Here is a 24566-nt window from a genome sequence, read left to right on the forward strand (position 1 = left end):
TGGACACCCAGTCCCTGGGGATAGATGTTGATTCGTGCTGGGACCAGTGGTGGAGTGCTTCTGTGCCCCCTGTCCCGGGCTGGGACTCTCAGAGGTGAGGCTGCTAGGGTAAGAGCCCCCAGGCCAGAAAGGGTTAACACCACTCTGGAGGAGAAAGCAGTGCAGCTGCCCAAAGGCAAGGAGTCCCTTCCTCTCTGCAGTGAACCAGAACCAGCTTCCTTTCTGAGGATTTGGTGCTTCCCCTTACACTGGACCTGGCGGAGCCGAGGACAACCTCCTGGCTATCAGGGCAGTCCCCAGCCTGGCCTTGCCCGAGGCCGGGAAGAGACAGACACTCTTCCGGAATAAAGCTGGGTGGGGAATGGCAGGACCTGGGGTCTGGGACTTTGCCCAGAATCTGGCCACTCAGCAAGGGCCCAGCAGTCTTAGTGTGGGCTGCCCCATCCTGCGTGGGCGGGAGAAGGATGGGGGTAGTCTAACCTCACAAGGGACCTCCAGGCCCGCTTCTTCCCCCGTCCTAAGGACTTCCAAGTACCACCGGGAAATGAGCCTCTTTGAAATGATGGAAGTGTCCTGAAGGTAGAGCGGAATAAAGGAAGAGGCAGCACCTCAACTCTGTTTTGAATGAGCCCTAGGACTGGCCTCTCTACCTGCACACACCCCCGCCCCGCCCCCTCACTCCCCCCATCGCCCTGCCAGCCCCTCATTCATCTTTCCAAACTCAGCTCAAACGTCTTCTTCTCCAGGTAGCCCTCCAGAAGATGGGAAATATTTGAGGAAACAGTCTATATTGTATTGATTACGGTAGAGCAGTGCCTGGCGCAGAGCAGACATTCAATAAGTGTTTCCTAAATAGATGGATTGATGGATAGTTGGAATGAGCCTATCCGCCCATCGCTCCATCCTGGGTGCCAGGAACTCCCATCTCTCTGCTTTTCAGGACCTTCTCCTCCTCAGGCTGCTCTGCTCCCTGTCATCTTTCAGCCAGCGATCCGCAGAAATGTACCCCTTTTCCCAGGGAGGTGAGCTTGTTGGGTGTCCGCACGTAGCGTGTGTGGTGGGCTCCATCCAATCCGCTCTGGTAAATATTTCCCAACTTCGCCACTTGCTGGCTGGGCCCCAGGAGTTGTTGGATGAGGCCTCTTAGCTGTTTGCTCAGTGGGTGCTGGGTGCCAAGGCCTACCCTCTAGGGATCCAGGGTCTGCACATAGGACTCTGGCTAACCTAGTTTTTTAAACTCTTTGAGGTTGAGAGTTCAGTACCAAGCTATATATCTCAAGCCAGAATAGGCCCTTTACAAATGCCCCTTAGGGAAGACAGGACTGAGGTTCTCCTGGGACTGCCGTCTCCTGGCCACTTCAATGGAAAGTATGGTTGGGGATATCCAGTGACATCTGATATCACTGTGACGTTATTTTTCATCAACTGTGGAGACAAATTTGGGTTGAGCTTCTAACTCTGGAGTGAGTCAGAGGCACATAAACCCTTAGGGCTAAAGGGTCCCTTAGCACCTGTCCCCCTGTTCCCAGAAGGGTTCCACAGATCTCTGCTGTCGGGCACCAAGGCTTTCTTCTTCCTTTCTCCTATCCTGTCTGTCAATACACTTATTTATTCATAATATTACATCTTATGGCTAAATTTTCACCATCTACAGTGACATCTTAAAAGAAGAAAACATAGCAAATTTTTATAGAGCTCAATGTATTCAATTTTAACAGTCTGAGATTTTGCATTTTTTTGGTATTAAAATGTTAATTGTATGTAATGAAATGATGCCCTGAGTAGGTGATACTGGTTAGTTTAATATTATTTGGCAAAATAAAAGAACACTCTCTGAGCTCTGAAAAAAAAAAAAGATTTACTTGTCAGGAGCCTCAAAAGCTTAGGAACCAGTGTGATTCCAGCCTAACCTACCTCCTGGGGCACACGTTCTACTACTGACACCCCTGACAGGTGGCCGCTGGCTCCACACCTCTGCCAAAGCTCTCCCATGAATTTGGGACTCACCGCCCAGAATACAGCCCCCTCCAGGGTTCAGTGGGTTGCAATGCTTGGCCATTCTTTCTCCTGATAGACCCTATCAACCTCCCTGTGATGGTCACCCCGTGGTCACCACTCTGCCTGCCTCAGCTCCAAGGCCCGAGTCCATCCCCTTCACTTGACAGCCGTTCAGTATTTGAGAAGAGTTCTCACACCTAAGTCTTCCCCTTTCCATGTAAACATCCAGAATTCCTTCAATAATTTCACGTATCATGTTTCTGATTGCCTTATTTAAAGCAATTACACACATAGTACATGAATGCTATGTATACTTTCTTGTAAAAATATTTAATAATAGAGATAAAGAAGAATTTTGTTCCCTGTTCAGCCTCAGCCCTCTTCCCAGAGGAAACACCTCTTATCGGTGTGGTGTGTATGTGTTTAGAAGAATCTTCTCTCTGCACGTACATGGATATGGATACAAATGGAAATGTATAAATATATGTGGAGTTTAAAAAATGCATATATATGTACATATGTAGGTAGGTATAAATTATACAGTGTGTATTCTTTTGAGACTTTCTTTTGAAATTTAAAAATAAGATTTATAGATTGTTTCATGGCAGTACATATAGGACTGATTATGATTATTGTTAATGACCACATACTATTCTACTGTTTCAGTGTAATTTTACTGTTCCATTGCCCTATCAATGGGCATTAGGTTGCTTCAGATATTTTTGTACAATGCTATACAAACTCTTTGAACTTGTTTGTGCCTTGATGCCTTTATATGTATAGGTTTCGGTCTGCCAGTCACCCTCTTTAAGTGTAGTATCCACAAGCGTACAACATTCAATACTCAGATGACATCTGGCTAGGCCAGAGCACAGTGGGACACTTGGTTCATTAATTCATCCATTTATTCATTCAGCAAAACTTGGTGGAGCAGGTACCATATCTTTATTGTGCCCTGATTTCTTTCCAAGCCCAGATAAGACACTGGCAGGCCTGTTCGCCTGAACTTGCATGGTTAAGTAGGGGAACCTCCCTCCATACTCTACTGTACTAGGATGGTACAGCCTACCCTACAGATTTTTAAAAAGGTAATTGTATCACACTTTCAACTTACATGCTCTTAGGGTCAGTTAACACCTCTCAAGTCTTTTTTAAAAAATCTACACTGTTGCCTCAACTTGTACAGTTAATTTTCATATTCTTAGTAAAAGATTTTTACATTTCCTCTTATGTTTTATCTTATTACTTTCTTCCCTTCCTTGCACAATTTCAAGATTTTTTTTTAACCTTGATGTCTTTGTGCAAAGTACTAGCTAACCCTGCTCCTCATACGGAGATGTATGCAGGGCACATACGTCATCATACTCTAAGGTACTGATAACATTCTTTTTTTTTTTTTTAATATATATATTTTTATTTTTATTTATTTATTTATTTTATTTATGGCTGTGTTGGGTCTTTGTTTCTGTGCGAGGGCTTTCTCTAGTTGTGGCAAGCGGGGGCCACTCTTCATTGCGGTGCGCAGGCCTCTCACTGTCATGGCCTCTCTTGTTGCAGAGCACAGGCTCCAGACGCGCAGGCTCAGTAATTGTGGCTCACGGGCCTAGCTGCTCTGCGGCATGTGGGATCTTCCCAGACCAGGGCTCGAACCCATGTCCCCTGCATTGGCAGGCAGATTCTCAACCACTGCGCCACCAGGGAAGCCCAACATTCTTAACAAGACTGGGCAATGAGCAGAGTCCGATGACATGCCATTGGAGACATCCCTCCTGGATGACATTGATTCATTAACTAACACTATCTCAGCCCTTATGACCCCATCTTGACCTCCAGGGACATGTATATATGTATACATACAATAATTACAGCATTCACCTGATCCTCATTTCTAAGAACCCTCTGTAAAAGGAAATGAGCCTAGTTTGGCATGCCTTTTTAAGTCAGTGTGATACAATGGAAAGAGGATTGATTCTGGATCTGGTCAGACGTAGGTTCAAATTCCAGCTCTGCCACTTTCTAGCTGTATGGCTTTTGGGAAATCCTTTGACTTCTCTGAGACCCAGTTTCCTAAATTCAAGGATTATTGAAAGTATTTATACATCAATTCTGCATCTATTTAATTAAGCACTTACTAAGTGACAGACAAACAAGATAGGTGTCCCAGGTAATAAATGTGCAGAATCATTAACTTCATATCGTTTTGGTGACAAAAGCAGGGAAGGCTCTTCCTAGAATAGGTTTTATAGACATTTAGCCCTAACCCTTGAGACCTGGGTAAGACTCAGAGACGATTTTCCTTTTATAAGTAGGGAAACATATACTGTCAGAGACTCCCTTGGCTCAAGTTGACTCCGCCTTTTGGCAATAAATTTGGTAACTGCTCCTCAGCCTTAGAGAATTTAGCTTACACTGTCAACTGTGTGGGTTCAGCCAACCATTGTGCCTGGAGCCCTGTCGCAGGCTAATAAGGGTAACAGGATAGATATGTAGTCAGTAAAAATTGAACCAAAGGGCAATTTTGTCAAAATTGGCCCCATGTCAAACAGCGACACAGAGCCTCTGCAGTGCCTCACTTATCCAGAGAGCCAGCTGCCTCACCTATTTAGAATCCAGCTGAGAATAAGAAGGAAGAAGATGAGACCTGGAGCCAAACCCTTTCTCAGAGCCTCAAACTTTTATTTTAGAAACGGTTATAACAAACTTAACTATCTGTTTTTTCTAGCCCTTAGCAAATAAAAGTTGCGAAGTTGAGCTGAAATAGAGGCTGCTTAAAGCAAGGATAACGGGGCTTCCCTGGTGGCGCAGTGGTTGAGAGTCTGCCTGCCAGTGCAGGGGACACGGGTTCGAGCCCTGGTCTGGGAAGATCCCACATGCCACGGAGCAGCTGGGCCCGTGAGCCACAATTACTGAGCCTGCGCGTCTGGAGCCTGTGCTCCACAACAAGAGAGGCCGCAATAGTGAGAGGCCCGTGCACCGCGATGAAGAGTGGCCCCCATTTGCCACAACTAGAGAAAGCCCTCGCACAGAAACGAAGACCCAACACAGCCATAAATAAATAAAAGTAAAAACTAATTGTAAAAAAAAAAAAAAAAAAGCAAGGATAACAACAGTAGGATAAAAACCTGGTTGTGAGAAAAGAGGCAGAAAACCTGGAAAAAGCAGAACTGCAAAAAAAAAAAAAAAAGGCGATTCAGGCCATTTAGTGCTACTGCCAACAGAGAGGCCAAGGACTTCAGTGTCCCCAAGGGCATGATTTCTTTTAAAAAGAGTTCACAATTAAGATTGAGTCATTGACTAAATTATCTTTCAGGTGCTATTTAAGGGAAAGAAGAGATGTATATAATACATTAATAAATATCAAAAACAAAACCAATAAATATCTATCCAAAACTGAAATAAAGACTTGGAGCTACAAGGGATCGATTTCAGTGATTGAAAATCCACTTATTTGGGGAGGCTTCCTCAGGAAATCCTAGGAATTTGAAAGATGTGTTGAATGTTTTTTTATTGAGGCACAGTTGATTTATAATATTATATTAGTTTCAGCATACAACATAGTGATTCAAAAATTTTATACATTATACTTCATTTATTATTATAAAATATTGGCTATTTCCCTGTGCTGTACAATATATCCTTGTAGCTTGATTATTTTATACATAGTAGTTTGTACCTCTTAATCCTCTACCCCTATCTTGTCCCTCCCACCTTCCTTCTCCCCACTGGTAACCACTAGTTTGTTCTCTTTGTCTGTGAGTCTGTTTCTGTTTTGTTATATTCATTCATTTGTTTTATTTTTTAGATTCTAAATATAAAAGATAACATGCAGTATTCGTCTTCCTCTGTCTGACTTATTTCACTAAGCATAATACCCTCCAGGTCCATCCATGTTGTTGCAAATGGCAAAATTTCATTCTTTTTTACGGCTAATATTCCATTGTGTACATATACCACTTCTTCTTTATCCATTCATCTGTTGATGGACATTTAGGTTGCTTCCATATCATGGCAATTGTAAATAATGCTGCTGTGAACATTGGGGAATTTGAATGAACACTGGAGAATTTTTGAATTAGTGTTTTCATTTTCTTTGGATATATACCTAGTGGTGGACTTGCTGGATCATATGGTAGTTCTATTTTTAGTTTTTTGAGGAATCTCCATACTGTTTTCCACAGTGGCTGCACCAATTTACATTCCCACCAACAGCATACAAGGGTTCCCTTTTCTCTACATCCTCACCAAAATTTGTTATTTATGGTCTTTTTGATGATAGACATTCTGACAGGCATGAGGTGATATCTCATCGTGGTTTTGATTTGCATTTCTCTAATGATTAGCAATGTCAAGCATCTTTTTCATGTGCCTGTTGGCCATCTGTATGTCTTCTTTGGAAAAATGTCTATTCAGTTCTTCTTCCCAGGTTTTAACTGAGTTGCTTGATTTTTTTTTATATTGAGTTGTATGAGCTGTTTATATATTTTGGATATTGACCCCTTATCGGTCATATCATTTGCAAATATTTTCTCCCATAGGAGAAAATATTCTCAGTAGGCTGTCTTTTTGTTTTGTCAATGGTTTTGTTTGATGCACAAAAGCTTTTTAAGTTTAATTAGGTCTTGTTTATTTTATTTAATTTAATTTTTTAAAATTTTATTTTGCCTTATGAGAAAGATCCATCCAAAAAATATTGCTACAATTTATGTTAAAGGGTGTTCTTCCTATGTTTTCTTCTAGGAGTTTTATGGTTTCTGGGCTTACATTTAGGTCTTTAATCCATTTTGAATTTATTTTTGTATATGGTGTGAAAAAAATGTTCTAATTTCATTCTTTTACATGTAGCTGCCCAGCTTTTCCAGTACCACTTATTGAAGAGACTGCCTTTTCCCCATTGTATATTCTTGCCTCTTTTTTGTAAATTAATTGACCATAAGTGTGTGCATTTATTTCTGGGTTCTATATTCAGTTCCATTGATCTATGTGTCTGTTTTTGTACCATTATCATACTGTTTTGATTACTGTATCTTTGTAGTATAGTCTGAAGTCAGGGAGCATGATACCTTCAGCTCTGTTCTTTCTCTCAAGATTGTTTTGGCTATTCAGGTCTTTTGTGTTTCCGTACAAATTTCCATACAACAAATAATTTTATTTCTTCTAGTCCTGTGAATAATGCCATTGGTATTTTGATAGTGATTGCATTGAATCTAGAGATTGCCTTGGTCATTTTAACAATATTAATTCTTCTAATCCATGAACATGGTGTGTCTTTCCATCTGTTTGTGTCATCTTCAGTTTCTTTCATCAGTTCTGAGTACATGTCTTTTACCTCCTTAGATTTATTCCTAGGTATTTTATTCTTTTTGATGTGATTTTAAATGGGATTGTTTTAATTTCTCTTTCTGATAGTTCATTGTTAGTGTATAGAAATGCAACAGGTTTCTGTATATTAATTTTGTATCCTGCAACTTTACTGAATTCATTGATGAGCTCTAGTGGTTTCTTGGTAGTGTGTTTAGGATTTTCCATGTATAGTATCATGTCATCTGCAAACAGTGACAGTTTTCCTTCTTCTTTTCTGATTTGGATAGCTCTTATTTCTTTCTTGTCTGGTAGCTGTGGCTAGGACTTCCCATACTATGTTGCATAAAAGTGGGCATCCTTGTCTTTTTCCTAATCTTAGAGGAAATGCCTTCAGTTTTTCACCATTGAGTATGATGTTAGCTGTAGACTTGTTATATGTGGCCTTTATAATGTTGAGGTATGTTCCCTCTATATTCACTTTGTGGAGAGTCTTTGTAAAAGGATGCTGTTGACTTTTGTCAAAAGCTTTTTCTGCATCTATTGAGATGATCATATAATTTTTTATTCTTTAATTTGTTAATGTGGTATATCACACAGATTGGTGAATACTGAACCATCCTTGCAGCCCGGGAATAAATCCCACTTGATCACGGTACATGATATTTTTAATGCATTGTTGGATTCGGTTTGCTGATATTTTGTTGAGGATTTTTGCATCTATGTTCATCAGTAATGCTGGCCTGTAATTTTCTTTATTTGTGGTATCTTTGTCAAGTACTCTTTAAGGGAAAGTAGAGATGTATAAAATACAAGATCTCTATTCAAAAATGAAACCAATAAATATCTATCCAAAACTGAAATAAAGGGTTTGGAGCTGTAAGAAATATATTTCAGTGACTGAAAATCCACTTATTTGGGAAGCTTCCTCAGAAAATCCTAGAAATTTGAAAGAAGTGTTGAATTTTAAATCAGATAACTTGAGTTCCAATCAGAGCTTTCCTGCTAGCGAGCCATGTGCCTTGGATAAATCATTTCCCTTTCATGAACCTTGTTTTCCTCAATAGTAAAACAGGAATAGCATCACTTGCCTTTTCAATCTCATGGGAATATTCTGAAAATAGACCAAACTGATATGTTTGAAAGTGCTTTGTAAGCTGTAGAACATCATGGAAAGGTATAAGTGAGGTCTGTAGGCCACAGACCTACAGGTGTTGCCTGCTGGTAGACAATGACTCAAGATGCGGCAGAAGAAGGAGATGGATTCCCAGTTATTGCTAAAAAAAATACACACACACACACACACACACAACACACTCACACACAGAATACACGTATCTGCATATATGTGTGTTTATTTAGAAAATGTGCCCCTAAGCCTCTCAAGACTTCCCTTTCACCACGTAAAGGAGGGAAATGTAACTAACTTGAATACCTCATAAACTAAAAACTTCCATACAGACTAATGAAATTTTGAGTGCTTACGATTTTTAATATTAATTTTAAATTAAGATTAATCTTAATTTTTTCTAATTTAAAATGAATAATTACCTTTAAAAATTTGAACACTGCAGAAATATTTGACTTAGAAAGTGAATGCCTTCTGAAACCCCAAATACCCTCCACTCCATCTATTATGAGCAGTTGGATTGATTATGGTCTTTCAGAATTTTTTCTGTGTTAGTTCTTTTAGTCCTGCAGGCATTCAACAGAGAATTCCTGAAATAGTCCTTTGTTATAAAGGATAAACCTTTAGGGGTGGAAATACATTTTCTATCCTAAAAACTTGCCATTCTGTCTCCTCCTCTCCGTTCTTAGTGTTTTGGCCTTAGGCGTGTCCTCATCAGTTCTTTACCTAGACTATTGCAAAAAACAGCTTTTTAACTAGTTGCCCCACTTACAGTTGTCCTCTCTTCAAATCCATATTCCACACAGCTGTTAACATAATCGAACTAAACAAAAATCTCGCGTGTCCCTGCCCTTTACTTGAGTTACACTTTGCCCCCGAGTCCAGCCTCAACTCCTTTGCGTGAGCCACAGGACCTCTGTCGTCAGGCCCTGGCTGTTTGCCCAGGCCTCTCCCACCCCACGCTACTGCAACGCTGAATTGCTTGTCTCTCCTGAACATGAAGCCGTGTTTCACCATCTGTGACTGTGGACAAGCTGCTCCCACTTCCTGGCATGCCCTGATTTACCTTCTCCTGGTGAAGCCGTCTTTGTCCTTCAGGGCTCCCCAGAGGCTCCACTTCTCTCCGTGGAGACTTCCTACCCCATTCCCCTTTCTCTAGCTATCCTCTGCCCTGACAAAGCAAATCACAACCTTTCCATGTGACCACTGTACCACCTTCCCATTGCTGTAAGTACTGCACTCTAGGTAATTGCTTTTTTACTTGCTGTCTCCTAATTAATCTGGGAGGTCCTATTCACCTTTGTGTCCCAGGTCCTCTTGGTATACAGTGGGTGTATACCAAATATTTATTGAGCTAAACTGGGAAGGGGACCTTTATGGGGCAGGAAAACCTCTGTTTAAAGCATGCCGCATGGAGGACTGTCTACTCCAACTGCTGTTGGAGCAGACCTGGTGTCAGAGGGCCACAGAGGTGCCTCGTTTTATTTGGGGTACCAGAAGAATACAAGAGATAAGGGCCTCAGCCTTACTTAGAAGACTGTTCTCAAATATGAATGTTACCAGGGAAAAGCCTGTTACGTGCATTTATAGCCAACGCTCAGGCTTTCAGAGACAGGCTTCCAGGTCACAGGCAGTTCCCCAGGGGATGCCAAAGAGAATCTCATTCAGACTTGTTGAAAGTTTGCTTTCAATAACTACGTCAGCCTCACATCCATGTAAAAGTCCCAGGCTACACTTGTGGATGGAAATGTTTACACCAACTGTGCACCACACGTGAAAACAGCATGGCACATGAGGAGGCAGAGGTCAACAAGCTCATTTTTATGTGGGAAATTCTGGGTGGGAACCCAGTGGGGCCGCCTTACAGAGTGGTATAGGCAAAAGAGGGCCTGGAGGCCAAAGAGCCAAATAGCAAGTCAGGCTCTGCTTTACCTGGCTGTGTGATAGACATATTAATTCCTCCTAGTCTTGGTTCCTACATCTGTAAAAATGGTTGGATAAGATTTTTTCCCTCATTGAATCATCATGAAGAATAAATGATGATACTTTTGAAAGTGCTTTTTAATTTCTAAAATGCTTTAAAAATATTCCTTTTTCCCTTTCTCGAACTGATGCTCTTGGAGCTAATCTGTGTAGTGCTTCATAGTCACAAGTTGGTGTGTATGCATGCATGTGTGTGCATGTGTGCCTGTGTGTCCGGGACGAGCAAGGCATCTGTCCTTCCTTTCATTAGTCTCCTTTGGGCCCCAGAGTAAAATGTACACTGGCGTGAGGATTTCATGACATGGCTGAGCCTTGTCTTTCCCCTCTCTACCTCTCTTCCTCATGATGAGGGAGGAAAAAAGCAAATATCAACCCCCTGGAGTTAATTCGTCCATGTGAGAGTCAAGGGAATACAGAATGCTGGTTCTCAAACCAAGTGTATTAGGTTACACATCAAGTAGATGTGTGCTTTATCTGTGTCTAAACCTTACCCTGTGTAGTAATGGAGAACTCTGAATCGGGACTGAGATTAAATCTTATTAGAGCAATGGGATTAGGGTTACTACTGAGTTACTTGAGGAGCCAGAATAGGCAACAACATCAGAGTGATAGAAATAGAAGATAGAGCCATGCTGCAGTGCAGTGGAATGGACCAAATACTGGGTGGAGAGTTAGGAGACCAGTCCTTAGGGGCCCTGCCTGAGTCTCCAGGCCTGGCTTGGCTGCAGCTCTAGCTGTGTTGCCCTGAGCAGGTGATTTCTCCTCTCTGGACATCAGGAGTCACAGCTGTAAAATGAGCCATTTGAACCAGGTGATAGCTACATTTCCTTCCAGTTCTGATGGGGAAGGAAGGGAATCAACACTTGTTGAATGTCTTCCATGCACCTGACACAATCCGCGCTAAGCTACCTTGAAGAGTCTATGATTCTATCACACATGGTAGTCAGGTTTATGTAGAAGAACTATGGAATCAAATAGACGTGGATTGAAATCCCAGATCTATTATTTACCAGCAGTGTAACTTTCAGCCAGTTTCTTAACTTTTCCAAACCTCAGTCTTTTCATCTGCAAAATGGGTCTAGTGACACAATAAACGTACTTGTAGGCTCACAAGTCAATGCCCACTCTCTCTTCTATACATTCCAAATTTCTTAAGTAGATTCCATCTCACCTATTTTCCTCCTTTTGTGGAGGCATAATCTAGGCCTAGACGGATGAGTGAAGTAAATAAATATTAGATCATGCAGGTTTTTAGAGGCAGGGATAGAGCCCGAAGTCAGGTCTCCTGGTTGATTCTGAGCCTTGTGCTTGTTTCCTGGATGTCTTTTTTTTTTTTTTTTTTTTTTTTTTCCGTCCCCTGCTCTAAAAAGGATTACAGAGTCATTCCATGATAGGCAACCCAATGTATGCAAAAGAACCCAGTGTGATGACAGCCAGCATTCACACACAAGATGATTCCCAAGAAGAGCCACTGGCAAACAGTTCTCAGAGTTTGATTCTGAGACCGTGCTCAGCATTTCTTACCCCACCCCACCTCACCCCACCTCCTGCCATTCCACTTCTTGGGGGGCAGAAGAGCCATCTATGTGGGCGAATCAACAGTTCTGTGTGGTGCTCCTTCCCAGCCAAAGAACCAGAGAAGGTAGCTCTGTGCCCTTGTCCAACAGGTAGGCAAGCAGGAAAACCAGAAGACTCTGATTCTAGACAGATCAGGGTTGGGAATTCCCTGGCTGTCCAGTGGTTAGGACTCGGTGCTTTCACAGCTGGGGCCCAGGGTTCAGTCCCTGGTCAGGGAAGTAAGATCCTGCAAGCTGCGCGGCGTGGCTGAAAAAAAAAGATCAGGGTCAAAAAAGAGAGGTTGCATCAATCCAGCTCCTCAGTGGAAGCAGACGCTGCTGGCATCTCCCGAGGGCTGGGAAGTGGTACAATGGTTAAAGTTGTTCAAGTCCTGGGCACCAAAAATATCTGTGAGGATATGTCCTCAAAGAGAGCACAGCCCCTTCCTAGAGTTTTTAAACTTGAATGCACAGACCGATATGCCAGAGGGAGAAGAAAACTTTTATGGGCTTAAAATGATGGGGTTTTTTCAGACATGTGTCAGCACTAGCAATGCTGTGCCCTAAGAACTGAAGCCAAAGCATTAAATAACATGACTGATAAGCTTTTTGCATTTGCAGAGGAGGTACAAGCAGGAAAAACAAGGATGCCTCTTTGGAAAGCTTCTTTTCAGGAGGGAACAACTCTAAGTGGCTCCAGCCTCCTAAGAAACCGTATGTTTATTAAAGGGCCCCATGTCTCCTCACTTCCATCACTCCTTTGTCTACAAGTTCGATGCCTCCAGGAGAAGATCCCAATGTGCACGGGCAAAGGTGTGCCTAGGCTGGTCTGTCGTAGGTCTGACTAGAGACCAGGGACTGGATGAGGCCATCTCCCCAGGTACTTCAGGGAAGCATCCAAAGAGGCAGGAGCCTTGGACTCATAGGGAGCAGCCAAGAACCATGGAGAAAGGAGAATCCCCCAAGCAAAAATGCAGCCAGCATCTCTTAGGGGACTCTCAGCCTTGTTCATCTGAGATAAGTTACCTGCCTACCCTACTCTACGGCTTGGAATATATTTTTAGGATCTTTTCATGAGCAAAACGTTTGTCAACCCTTTTATAGATCAGTTACGAAACAGAAACTCTTCCTCACTGCTAGGGAGACGTATAGAAGGGGGGAAGAAAGAAAAAAAAAATCTTGCCTGTAATTGAAGGCAGGTTGGGAGATGTTCACGCTTTGAAATTCTCCTTCTTGTGAAATGTTTATGAAACACTTTCCACAAACGAGTTATGCAACTGGCACTACAGCTTTGATCATTTTCATCTCCAGTGATATATTCATTAATGTTGAGTAGTTTTCCCCCCAAGAGAGGGCCATGTGAAATGTCCCGGGGAGGGGGCTAAGGCTAAGTACTCCAGCCCCATTGCATGACCCCAAACAGATGGTTAATAAGGAGGTCCAAGTGTAGGTCTGGGCCAGAACATCACCTATGGTCTGTTCTCTCTCCCATCCCTGGGATGTTTGTAGTATTGTTTTGTAGATAGAGTGCCTGGGGAGGGTCAGAGGACCATTCTCTTGTAGCATTTAGCCAGTGTCTTGTCGTGTAACTTTACATGCATCTCTGAAGCACTCCTGGTCTCTGTGAGATGGGAAGATAAACACTCATCCCCACACTTCCTGGCTGGGCGGTGAAGCCAAATAGGGAATGTATGAAGGGTTTCCAGTTCCTCAGAAGGGTCTCTCTCTTCCCAGAATGAGACTATTTCTTTCTAAAGCAGGTGATGTCAGGGAGTTTGCTGGGATTAGAAAAGATAATCACCCATGATACCTTTCTACCTCCCTGGTCACTGCCCAAGACTCAGTGTAACACCTTTGCACAGCTCAGTGGGTGGAGAAGATCCTGAGCTAACAAGCCATGTCTAACAGATGGACGGGATGACCGATGGCTGTGACCAGGCAAAGGCCTCTGTGGTGGCCCATGTCCCCAGGGATTAGTCCATCCCAAACAGGGCCTGGAGAAATATTTCACTTGCGTGAGAAGAAGCTCCAAAGGGACCCTGGAGATGATCTTCACGGTTCCAGACAGGCTGTGGGTTTGGTTGGGTTTTCACAAGTACGGGGGAAATTGGGTCTTCATCCAATTTGCCTCCGGTTCTCACATTAGAAGTCAATGGGATCCAACAGAAGTCTCTCTATCTCATTTTCCCGATCCACAGCCAACACCCAGTTGCCTGGAAAGACTCCAATCTTTTCCATTCGACAGCTGTGAAAGGGATTTTTGGATTTGGAAGGGACTTTATTTCTTGATTTCTTATTGTGTTAGCCCCTGAACTCTCAGAGAATCGTCGGAGACGTGTGCCGGGGTCGGGGGTGGGCGGCAGGCAGAGTTGCTGCTGTATCTTCTCCTCCTCCGAGTCCAGCTCTGCTCTTTCTGAGACCCACCGACCAAAGTGGAGATTTTAGAATTTGTCACAGGAGAAGTAGTCTGCTTTACTGTCTTTCAAATTGGTTTGTTTAGGATTGTCTCCTTTGGGGTTTACCGTCAGCAGCTCACACACAAGGGGTAATGAATTATGAAAAATGAAAGAGTAAGAGGTCAGTAAAGCAAGAACTGAGAAGAGGAACACACAGAGTTGTCAAAACGCCCCAGGCTAACACCCAGAGGGATTTTTTTTGCTATCAGGCACTTCATTTTCAGAAGTGGGAGGTCGGCAGTGCCCCTAAAAGAGTTTGGAGGGCAATTGATCCAGGAAGCAGATGAAAGAGTGAGTTTTCTTTTATGATGGCACTGGTTTCTGAAATTAAGTGTTGCAGGAAGACCTGGCACTGATTCTAACAGATAGCACCCAGGTTGGAGGCAAAGCACATGTTTTCAAGCTGTGTCATAGCTACCCCTCCTTATCTCCCCGTTGCGCATAATGAGTCTATAAAGGAACCCTGCCACTTGCCTCTGAGCTGGAGCCGCGCCAAGCTGCCTGCGGTGGTTCCACCAGTATGCTTTGAGCTCCAATTTTCCATGTTCTCCCTCCATCCCCCTCCATCCTGCCTCACCTATCCCCACTCGGGATGAGGGATGTCCAGGAGCAGGAGGGGGCTGCAGAAGGGAGATGTGGGGAAGGGAGGCTTTGCTTAAGTAAAATCTCCCCTCTGAGCAAAGCTTAAGATTGGTGGTGGTTTGAAATAAGTAGTTTATCATCTATTTTGAGCTTTTTAAAACCTGCTAACAAATGTTTCCCAGGAATCTAGGATGTGAAAACTCTAATTTCTGGGGGAAGAACTAGGACAGCAAGTGTCTTAGATGGAGATGCCAAGTGTGGGTGGGGAGAGCTGAAGGGCACTGGGGGTAGGATGGCGGCTGTCCTAGAGATCACTCCTGCGGGGCAATGCCTTTGGAGTTTTCCTGATGTCTAACTCTCTGCCCCCATTGTGCTACTTCCTGACACTCTCCTTTTCTCTTCTTTGCTTCCAAGACTCCAGAATAGCCTCCTTAGGTGAGAGACGAGAGGAACGATTTGTAAAGACTGTCCCTAAAAGAAGCATCCTCTTACCAATTTTGTTGCAACTAGGACTTCCTAGTGCTGTTTAGATCTGCTTTATCTAAGAATACTACAGCAACATGGACTAGCCAGATTCTGCCAAATACACCACGGAATTGGAATTTTATAATTCCATTTTAGGACTGAAAGAAAAATGATGTAGAATCATACAACAGATGGGGAAACCAAGTCTCATAGAGATGAAATGATGGCTCAAGGTTATATCGTCAGTTAGAGTCAGAGTTAGGACTAGAAACAAGTTCTAGCTCCCTGTTCGATGTCTTCCTCACTGTATCCCACTGGAGGATGGAGAGGTGGATTCTGATTATGTCTTTTATTCAGTTAGCATGCATTCGGTTCCCACTATGTACAAGGCACCATATTTAGGGCATGAGCTCCCTCCTCAGTCTCTGTCACTCAACAAGATCTTCCTAACTCTCCAACCAAAGGGAACTCTTGGTTTAGTAATCCAAAGCACCATTCTTCCACAGCAATTAAACACAAGTAGAGCTGTTAGTCTGAACCTTTAACTTGGGTTAAACTAATACAGAAAAGATTCCAGGATGATTCCAGGATGTCAGTGATATTCCCTGTAGAGACCAAGAAAATGGTTTAAGCCAGGGTCGCTATGGCCAAGAGGTTCCGTCAGAGGGTCCCCCAATGTCTTTTATAAGGTATGGTCTAGATCCCAAGCTCCCTGCCATATTATATGAATCCAAAGTCACTTGCATACTCCCTACCCACCCCCCCATCCCCACAATGGACTTCCTGAAACGCTGCAAGAGGGTACAGTAAGTCCCCTACATACGAATGAGTTCCATTCTGAGAGCACATTCGTAAGTCCAATTTGTTCACAGGTCCAACAAAGAGAGCCTAGGTGCCCAACTAACACAATCGGCTATATAGTACTGTACTGTAATAGGTTTATAATACTTTTCACACAAGTAATACATAACAAACAAACACAAAAAATAAAGAAAACATTTTTAATCTTACAGTACAGTACCTTGAAAAGTACAGTAGTACAGTACAACAGCTGGCACACAGGGTCTGGCATCGAGTGAACAGGCAAGAAGAGTTGCTGACTGGAGGAGGGAGAGGAGGTGGGAGATAGGAGAGGAGGTGGGAGATGGTAGAGCTGAAGGATCGTCAGCAACAAGAGACGGAGGGCAAGCTGCAATTTCACTCACGCCTGACGTTGATGGCACAGGTTCTGGTTCCTTGCTGGAACCAGATGCACGTTCTCATCTCTGAAAGTTTGCAACTTGAAGGTTCGTATGTAGGGGACTTACTGTAGTTGTTCTCAGGGTGGGAGGAGGGGTGGGGCACAAGTAGTGCTTCCTGCCCTGCCCTTGGACACCTGGAAAGCCCACAGGTGGGTGGTTGAAGGGTGGTAGAGGCTGGAGAGAGTTTGCAAACCACCACAGTCCCCTCAGGCTGCAACTACAGCAGTGATTGTGAAGGAGACATGTCCCCACCTGTAGGGAGACAGGCAAGGACTGTCACCTAAGCCACATGGGTGAAGAGGCCAGCTGCAAAGGCAGCTCAGCACTCAGAGGGCAGACAGGTGGGGAAAACAAGGGGGGATGGAGGGGAAACTGGTTCCCAGACTTGGGATTTCGTGGACCAGGAAAATAAAAAACCATAAGATAAAGGAGATTGGTAAAGGGTTGCCAATTTTTTTTTTTTTAATTTGTGAAAGTGAGGAGTTTTAAAAATACCATTTAGGATCACCATCATTTCCTAAAAGAAATTCTAACATACCACCTCCCAAGAAAAAAGAACATCACCTTGGAATCTAAAAGAAATGTTTACAGTCACTACAAAAATTCCTCGTTTTTTGGAGTTTCAGTGAAGAAGAGCATATATTGCACTATGTACCAGCACATGCCGCAGAATGGTGTTCGGGAACGATCAATCCAGGTGGATTCCCCATCTCGAGGATGGTTACTCCAGAGAGACTCTCACCTCTGTCCCTTACCAGCTGCCCTGGCCCGAAGGGCTCACGCAGGCAGGAAAATCAAGCTGCAGCCTAGTAGGCGCTGAGCTAGTTCTTTGACTCTCCAGGCTTTTCACTCATCTTCTGCCTCTGTCTTCTCTAAGTTTCCGCTTCTGTCTGCCTGGGGAGGCCCAGAACTGATGCTCTCCCCCTGCCTCCACTTACAGATTAAAACCGAGGACCTCAGTGACTCTCTGCAGCAGACCCTCTCTCATCGGCCATGCCACCTGAGTCAAGGACCTGCCATGATGCCTGGAAACCAAATGTCTGGGGTAAATGGCAGCCCGAGTCGGGAAGCCCTGATATTCTCAGAAGGCCAGTGAGTTTTAGTCAAGCCTCCTGCAAAATGCTTCACCTCTAGATCTGGCTCTCAGTGAATGCAGATTGAGCTAAAAAATCCCCTGCAGGGAAACTTGGAGGCCTGCGTTGGGAGGGGGGCTGGGTTACAGAACAATCCTCTGAGAGATGAAGCCTGGCTAGTTATGGGAAGAAGGAGGTCTCCACCTCTCGGGAAGAAAGAGGAGTCAATCTTGCCAAAACAATGGAGCTAGCCCCTAACAATGGGGCTGGGGTCTGCCAGCCATATTCAGGGGAGCCCCATGATGACAGCTACTGCTGTGGTTACAGAGCATTTCTGTCCCCGGTAAGCCCATTCTCCTCCCCCAAGCTTTTGTCATACTAGAAGGAATAAAGAGGCATCTGAAATAGTAACGACAAATGTCTGAGAAGGCGGGTGTCCACGCGGCAAGCCCCTTTCTTGATCTGGATTCCCAGGGGAGGAAAGAGCCGACCCTTCCCTGGAAATATTTAAGACTAGAACGTGCATTTATTCCTTCACTTCTTTATTCAGCAAGGGTTTACCAAGTCTTTTCTTTGTGCACAGACCTGAGCTCAGTCCTGTGGGGTCACAGAACCCTGGGGGTCTAGGTCACAGAGGACTCCCAGATCCCCCAAGTATTGGGAAGTAGTATTTCCCTTTTGGAGGCTAGTGGGAGGAAGCCAGGGGAAATGGACTTTCTGTTTAATCAACGTGGTTTTATTAAGAACGAATAATGTGCCTCTTCCTCCAGGAAAGGTTCAGGACCAGGAAATGGCCAAGACAAAAACGGCTTTTAGCATATCAAGTGGCGTGAGATTTTTTTTTAAAAAATTAGAAAACTGGGATTGCATGTCATTTCTAGGGTAAACCTCTGAGAGACGGGTAATACCCACAGTCTGTGCCCTCAGGGCATTACCAGTCTAGCTGGGAGACCGGTCTGATACGCACAAAAGTTAAACAACAAGGCAAGGTTTAAGCAAGGCACAGCTTGGCTGAGTGCAGGAGGTGTAACAACACCATCATTAATGGGGTAGCTGCTGTGTGCCAGACACAGGGATACAGATGCATAGGGCAAGGTCCCTATGGAGACCCACAGGACAGATGGGCGGCGGGCAGATGGAGCCCACACTTGCAGCTTGTAGATTCTGGGATGCCTGTAGATTCTGGGATGCCTGTATCTCCCTGCACAGGATGTGGCTTCCCTCCACCCGCTCCAGCAGCTTGTGCTGGTTCCCGGACACCTACAGTCTGTCTCCCAGTTCCTGCTATCTCAGACCCAGCCTGGGCAGCAAGGTGAGAAACCCTGGGGGCTTCTACATAGGTGAGTGTGCTAAGGAGCTGCTTCTGCCTGCTGGGACCCAAGCGTGGGCCGTGGCTGACTGGCTCCCCCTCTAGTATAAAGACCGGCTTGTCCACCTCAGGGCCCGAGGAAGCGACCTGGTGTGGCCCTCCAGGTTGAGTCTCCTTTTCTGCTTCCCCCTCCCATCGTCCTCAATTTCATGGCCAATTGAGACCGAAGGCACAAGGGTGGCAGGAGCTGGGGCAGAACAAGGAAGGAGGAGCTCCTTGGGAATCGCAGTCCAGAGAAGTCCCGGATCCTTGGAAATCTCCCCAGCACGTGGATGTAGACTCAGACTTCCACCCTCGGGAAGCTGGAATTCCATTTGGGTAGAGAGGCAGTGCCACCCACAGGCTATGGAGAGCGTTTTCAGATTTTCTTTGGCAGGGAAGTTCCTCACAGAGAACTTCTCCTTGGCCAAGAACAAACAGATTAGAATACTCACAATAATAGCTAACATTTCTTGAGCATGATATGCCAGGAGCTCTGAGGAGTGATTTTCCTGACATCTTTCAAAATAACCTCGTGTGGTAGGTAGTCATATTATGTTACCGGTGACCTATTAGAAAGTTCCATAACAGTCTGTCGGAAACCCATGTTCTTGGCATTGCATTGTACTGCCTCTCCCTCTCCCATCTCCACCAACTAGGGCTGAAAGTGATGAAGTATAAGCTTCCCTCCATTGTACAAATCCCAAGGAGAGGCTTTGGAAATCCAGAATCCAAAGAAAATGCAACTCTGCCTTCTGTCCTTAGCACCTGCCCAAGTTATAGTTATCCTTAGTTACCAAGTCATCTCAGAGTGTTATGATGATGATGAATGAGAACATATGTGAACCTGTGAGTATTTATGTTAGCTAAACAGTATATATCATACTCCTGGAATAGGAAAGAGAAGGTAACAGTTCATTCTGTTTCTTTTTGAAAGATGGTGTTGTGAAACTGGCTCAGGCATATAACCAATGAGGTCAGTGTATGACACAGGGGGAAAGAAACAGTTTAGTATTTGGAATCGGAAAAACTCATTGGTTAAAAAAAAGTCCCTTGCTAGCTGTGTCTCCTTGAGAAACTTACCTAACCTCTCTGAGGTTCCATTTTCTCCTCTGTAAAACTGGAATCATAGCAAAACTCTGCCTCACAAGGTTATTGAGAGTTATTTGAAATAATGCATGTGAGAAGGCTTTGTACATTTCAAAAGGCAATGTAAGTGTCAGATTACTATTAGTACTCAAGCCTCCGACTCCCAGTACAGGGCTCCTTACAAGAGCTTTTTTGCCTATGTATTTTAATAAAGAAAAATTAAGCCTTGGTGGTTTTAGACTGAGGAGCAAAATGGTCAGCATCAGTAGATCTACACATCAGTGACCCAGAACAGCTTAGGGGCAACAGAGAACCCAAAGTTCTGCTGTGTGCTGAGTGATTGGGGTGACCTGCCTCATTGTGTGCTTCTGTAGTCTGATGGCCCCATTCCCACAGTGAGAGTGAGAGTTCCTGGCTGTGGCTCTTCTTAGAGGGAGGCCACTGGCATGACCACCATCCAGGCAGAGCCCTTCATGGACAGTTTTCCTGGAGAAAGGGATCCTCAGGCCGTGCAATGAGCAGGTAGAGTCCGTACCACCAGGGAGAGTTGCCTCCTGCTCTTCCCTTCTCTCTCAGCCTTTCCTCCCAAGTGTTCAATGTCTGGGTCCTGCCAAGAGCCTCTGGCAATTGGCTGCTGCCCTTTGGAGCTGTATGGCACCGTTCCCTTGATCCGGCATCTTTGCAGATCTGGCTAGGCCTTTGTAGACATCCCAGGTGCTTCTGCAGGCAAAACGGAAACCCTCAGCTCCAGCTTGAATTCTTAGTCGTCATTCCCACATCTCCTTCCCTCTTGGGTTTCTTCAGGCCTGGTTATCAAATCCCAGAGCAGGTTGCCTTGACCCTCCTCAGCCTTTGCACCACTCCAGGCAGGCGGGCAAGCAGAAGGACTGGTTTGGGGACTGCCGTTTACATCTGTGTATCCCCGTGTCTGATTCGCCTCCACCTGTGTGTGGCAATCCTGACAGTGTCCATGGGGGCCTCTCCACAAGGCTGGAGGCGGGGGGGGGGGGGGGGGGTGGTGATGGACATGATTAGGTAGCGCAGGGTGGGGGTGGGGGGGCGGGGCGGGGACATTTATCACGGTTCCAAACGTGTAGAGCATGTCTTTTCAGCCGGCCTGGATTTGATTCGTTTGCTCCTTTGTTCCTCCCCTTTCACCCAGGTCTGCAGTCAAATCTTCTCCACTTTCCACAGCAGCAAAGCTCTCTCCTCCTCCCGCAGACGGGGCCTGGCCTGGCGTCCCAGGTAAACACCCACATTCTTCCTGTTTCAGCTCCTGACAGAGTTGAGCTCCTAGGCTTCCCCCACCCCCTTGATGGTACACTTACCCCTCTGGGAAGAGGAAATCGCAAGGGATTATCCCAGTCGGCACGGGGGCAAATTCAAGCCACAGCCAGAGGAAATGAGGGACCCAGTGTCACTGGTGGAGCCAGAATCAGAAGCCAGAGATCCCAGCTCCCGGGCTAGCCTGCTCTGTGTGCAGACGCTCCACTCCCGCCCCAGTCAGGCCCTGGCATCACTCCTCTGAGAACCAGGGATCGGCTAACTTTCCAGGGATGCCAAGGTGACCGCCAGGCCTGCCCAGGTGCTCTCAAGCGCCAAGGGGGAGACCAGAAGCCCAGAGACCTGATGTCCTGAGAACTGGTACCAAGCCAGGGCCTCTCACCTCTGGGCCTCTCTTAAGAGCTGCTCTTCTAGACTGCTTCCTGGAGGGGACAAAGCACGGGTCAGGAGGATGGAGGCCTGCGAGAGGGCCCTTTGCAGAGCTGCCATGGTGCCACACAGCACCTGTTTGCCAGGGAGAAAAAAGGCACCTCTTCCTCTGGCCAGACGCGGCCTCACGCCAGGGAGTGTGGCTTGGCGAGGGCAGCAGGAGCTACACTGGAGCTGCCGCTCCTCCCCTTATCTGGGTGACCCGGGGCAGTTAATGCCTGCACCGCTGCCTGAGACGCCTCTGCAGAGACGGACGTGTGGAACAGTTGGGAATGACTGCAGAGACCCTAATGTCCCTTCTCGGGGCTAAGATCCCCGTGGGTCCCTCAGGGCCCTGGCTTTACAGGGCTAGAGTCCACTGGAGGCCCCTGGAAGGGGGTGGGTGCCCCCTAGTGGCTAATAGAAATGGGGACACCAGAGTCTGAGCTCTTGGACCTTCTCCTGACTGCTCTCCGAATCGCATCATCACAGACTTAGATCTGGAAGAGATCTGAGAGAGGGTTCAAGATCACCTCTAGTGTCTTATAACACGAGAGCCGGGCGAGACCAGAAGCAGAGAGACTGTTTGGAAGGTTATGAAGATCATCCTGGGGCAGCAGTAAAGGGGCTGGCTTTGGGTGGTGGCAATAAAGGTAGAGAGGAGGGGCTGACAGGGGATGTTGGGGAAGTTGACTCAGTGCAATTCGGCCACTGATTGGATGTGAAGGGGGAAGGTCTAGCAGAGAGCTCAAGACATGTTTGTCGGATGAAGGAACAAATGAGTTCATGAAAAGGAAGGCTGAGAGAGGACCGAGGCTTTGTCCTGAGAGTCTGGTCCACGCCACCTCCTCCCCCGCGGAACAGGATCAAAGCCTAATGGTTTCAAATCATTCTGTTCTAAAAAACCCTCCCTTGGGGGGAAAAGAGTCCTTAACTTCTCTCTGGTCATCACAAGGCTGCCTGTCTGAATGGGAAGCCTGAATATCTTGGAAGAAAGGAGTAAAGTTAACCCCAGTCTCGGAAAAGAGTAAACTGGAAAGGAGTGAGAAGAGGATGGACTTAGGCCACGTCATCCACATCGGTAGCAGCCCCTGCCCTGGACACAAGCCCATTAGGACCCCAAGCCTAATGGGTTTCTGCTCCTTCTCCGTGGACGGGTGGGATTTATTCCTGACCCCAAATGGGCACAACATGGATTCTAGGTATAAGGGTCTGTTCTCCTATGAAAATAAACTAAAGAAAGAACATCTCCTGACAACCACAAATGAGATCAAGGTGCACTTAGACAGCATTGGAATACTTTTGATTAAAAACAACAAAAAACAAAATACTCTCATGAAAGAAAATGATTGTTTAGAAAGTAAAATGGCAGTCACAAGAGTTTGGTATTTTATGGAAATTCCATTAATGCAATGAATCTCAGATGCTGTCTGTTATTTTCAGTTAATGCCTGTTGAGCACCTCAGTTAGTTTGCTTTGTGGAAAAGAACAGGCAAGGCAAACAACCTTTTCCTTGTCCCGTCCTGAGATCTGTTTTGGGGATCTTTGTAAACAAGTCTGCTAGCTCCTTTTATGGTAGAAAACTGAAAGGAGGAAGTTACCTGCTCAGAGTCAAATAGTGAGTCATAGACTAAAACCCAGAAAGGCCACCTCCCTGTCCCACACTCCTACTGTTTCTACCCCAGCTACTCCAGCTATTTGCTAGTCCCTTCATAGAGACTCCAATTTCCACTTCCACACCATCGAAATAATAGGAATCCAATCTGTCATCCTCTAAGTGGGCCTATTAGTACAAAATACCAGGAAATGCATTCGATCTGTTGACTGTTTGTGGGTTGGCTTGGTGTGTGTCTGCTCTTAGGCAGTTGGGCGCCCTGGGGTGCCAGGATCCTCTTTAGAACCGCATCTGGAAGCATCCCAGCATCTCCCAGTCCCCAAGCATCTCCCCAGCTCTGGAGGAGCTGATGAGCCCAGTGACCTGGAGGAGCTGGAAAAGTTTGCCAAGACCTTCAAGCAGAGGCGCATTAAGCTGGGCTTCACACAGGTTCGGTTTGGGGCAAGGAGGTGGAAGAACTTGGGTTGAGTGAGTAGAGACTGGGGTTCCCGAGTGGAGGTTTTAAGAGCTTATTGTGTTTGGGGCAAACCCACCGTGTTCCTGCGTCCCCTGAGAATGGGGCACAGTTGCCGTTGGTAGGGAAAATGGGAACACTGCTGGTGGAGGGGAGAGGAATGAGAGCCAGGCAAGGAGCTAGGCATGAGGGCACAGCGCACTCAGAGTCTAGCGAGAGAAATAACCAAGTCTCCATCTTATAGGGAAGAAACTGGAAGGGAGCCAGGGTGAGCAAAGGTTCGCTGGGTGTGGATAGGTGCTAGGATGGTGAGGGATGTGGACAAAGGAGAGAAGGGGCCTGCCTCTCAAAGTTCTTCCCTCTCCGTCCCCGCGTGCAGGGAGACGTGGGTCTGGCGATGGGAAAGCTGTATGGCAACGACTTCAGCCAGACTACCATCTCCAGATTTGAGGCTCTAAATCTGAGCTTCAAGAACATGTGCAAGCTCAAGCCGCTGCTGGAGAAGTGGCTGAATGATGCAGGTAGGCCTCAGGGACACGAGGATGGATGGAGCCTTAGAAGGTCTGCAGGGAAGGGGATGGTGACTG

At 45.6% G+C, this 24566-nt stretch overlaps 1 protein-coding gene across 11 annotated transcripts in view; it reads left to right on the forward strand.

Annotated features, from left to right (window-relative positions):
• The window catches only part of POU2F3 (POU class 2 homeobox 3), a 77984-nt gene that overhangs the window by 41733 nt on the left and 11685 nt on the right, over nt 1–24566 (forward strand). For 4 of the 11 annotated variants that reach the window (XM_082341971.1, XM_082341969.1, XM_082341968.1 and 1 more), the window contains 5 exons: nt 17649–17753; nt 18991–19120; nt 21381–21463; nt 23772–23954; nt 24359–24500. In XM_082341971.1, coding sequence (XP_082198097.1) covers nt 17649–17753; nt 18991–19120; nt 21381–21463; nt 23772–23954; nt 24359–24500 — 643 coding nt within the window. Of the gene's footprint in view, nt 1–12585; nt 12679–14629; nt 14712–16588; nt 16754–17648; nt 17754–18990; nt 19121–21380; nt 21464–23771; nt 23955–24358; nt 24501–24566 lie in introns of those variants that run through there. The other 7 variants (XM_082341975.1, XM_082341973.1, XM_082341965.1 and 4 more) reach the window with 5 other exon arrangements.

Source organism: Balaenoptera borealis (assembly GCF_965194805.1).
Source record: "Balaenoptera borealis genome assembly, chromosome: 11".
NCBI classification, from domain to species: domain Eukaryota; kingdom Metazoa; phylum Chordata; class Mammalia; order Artiodactyla; family Balaenopteridae; genus Balaenoptera; species Balaenoptera borealis.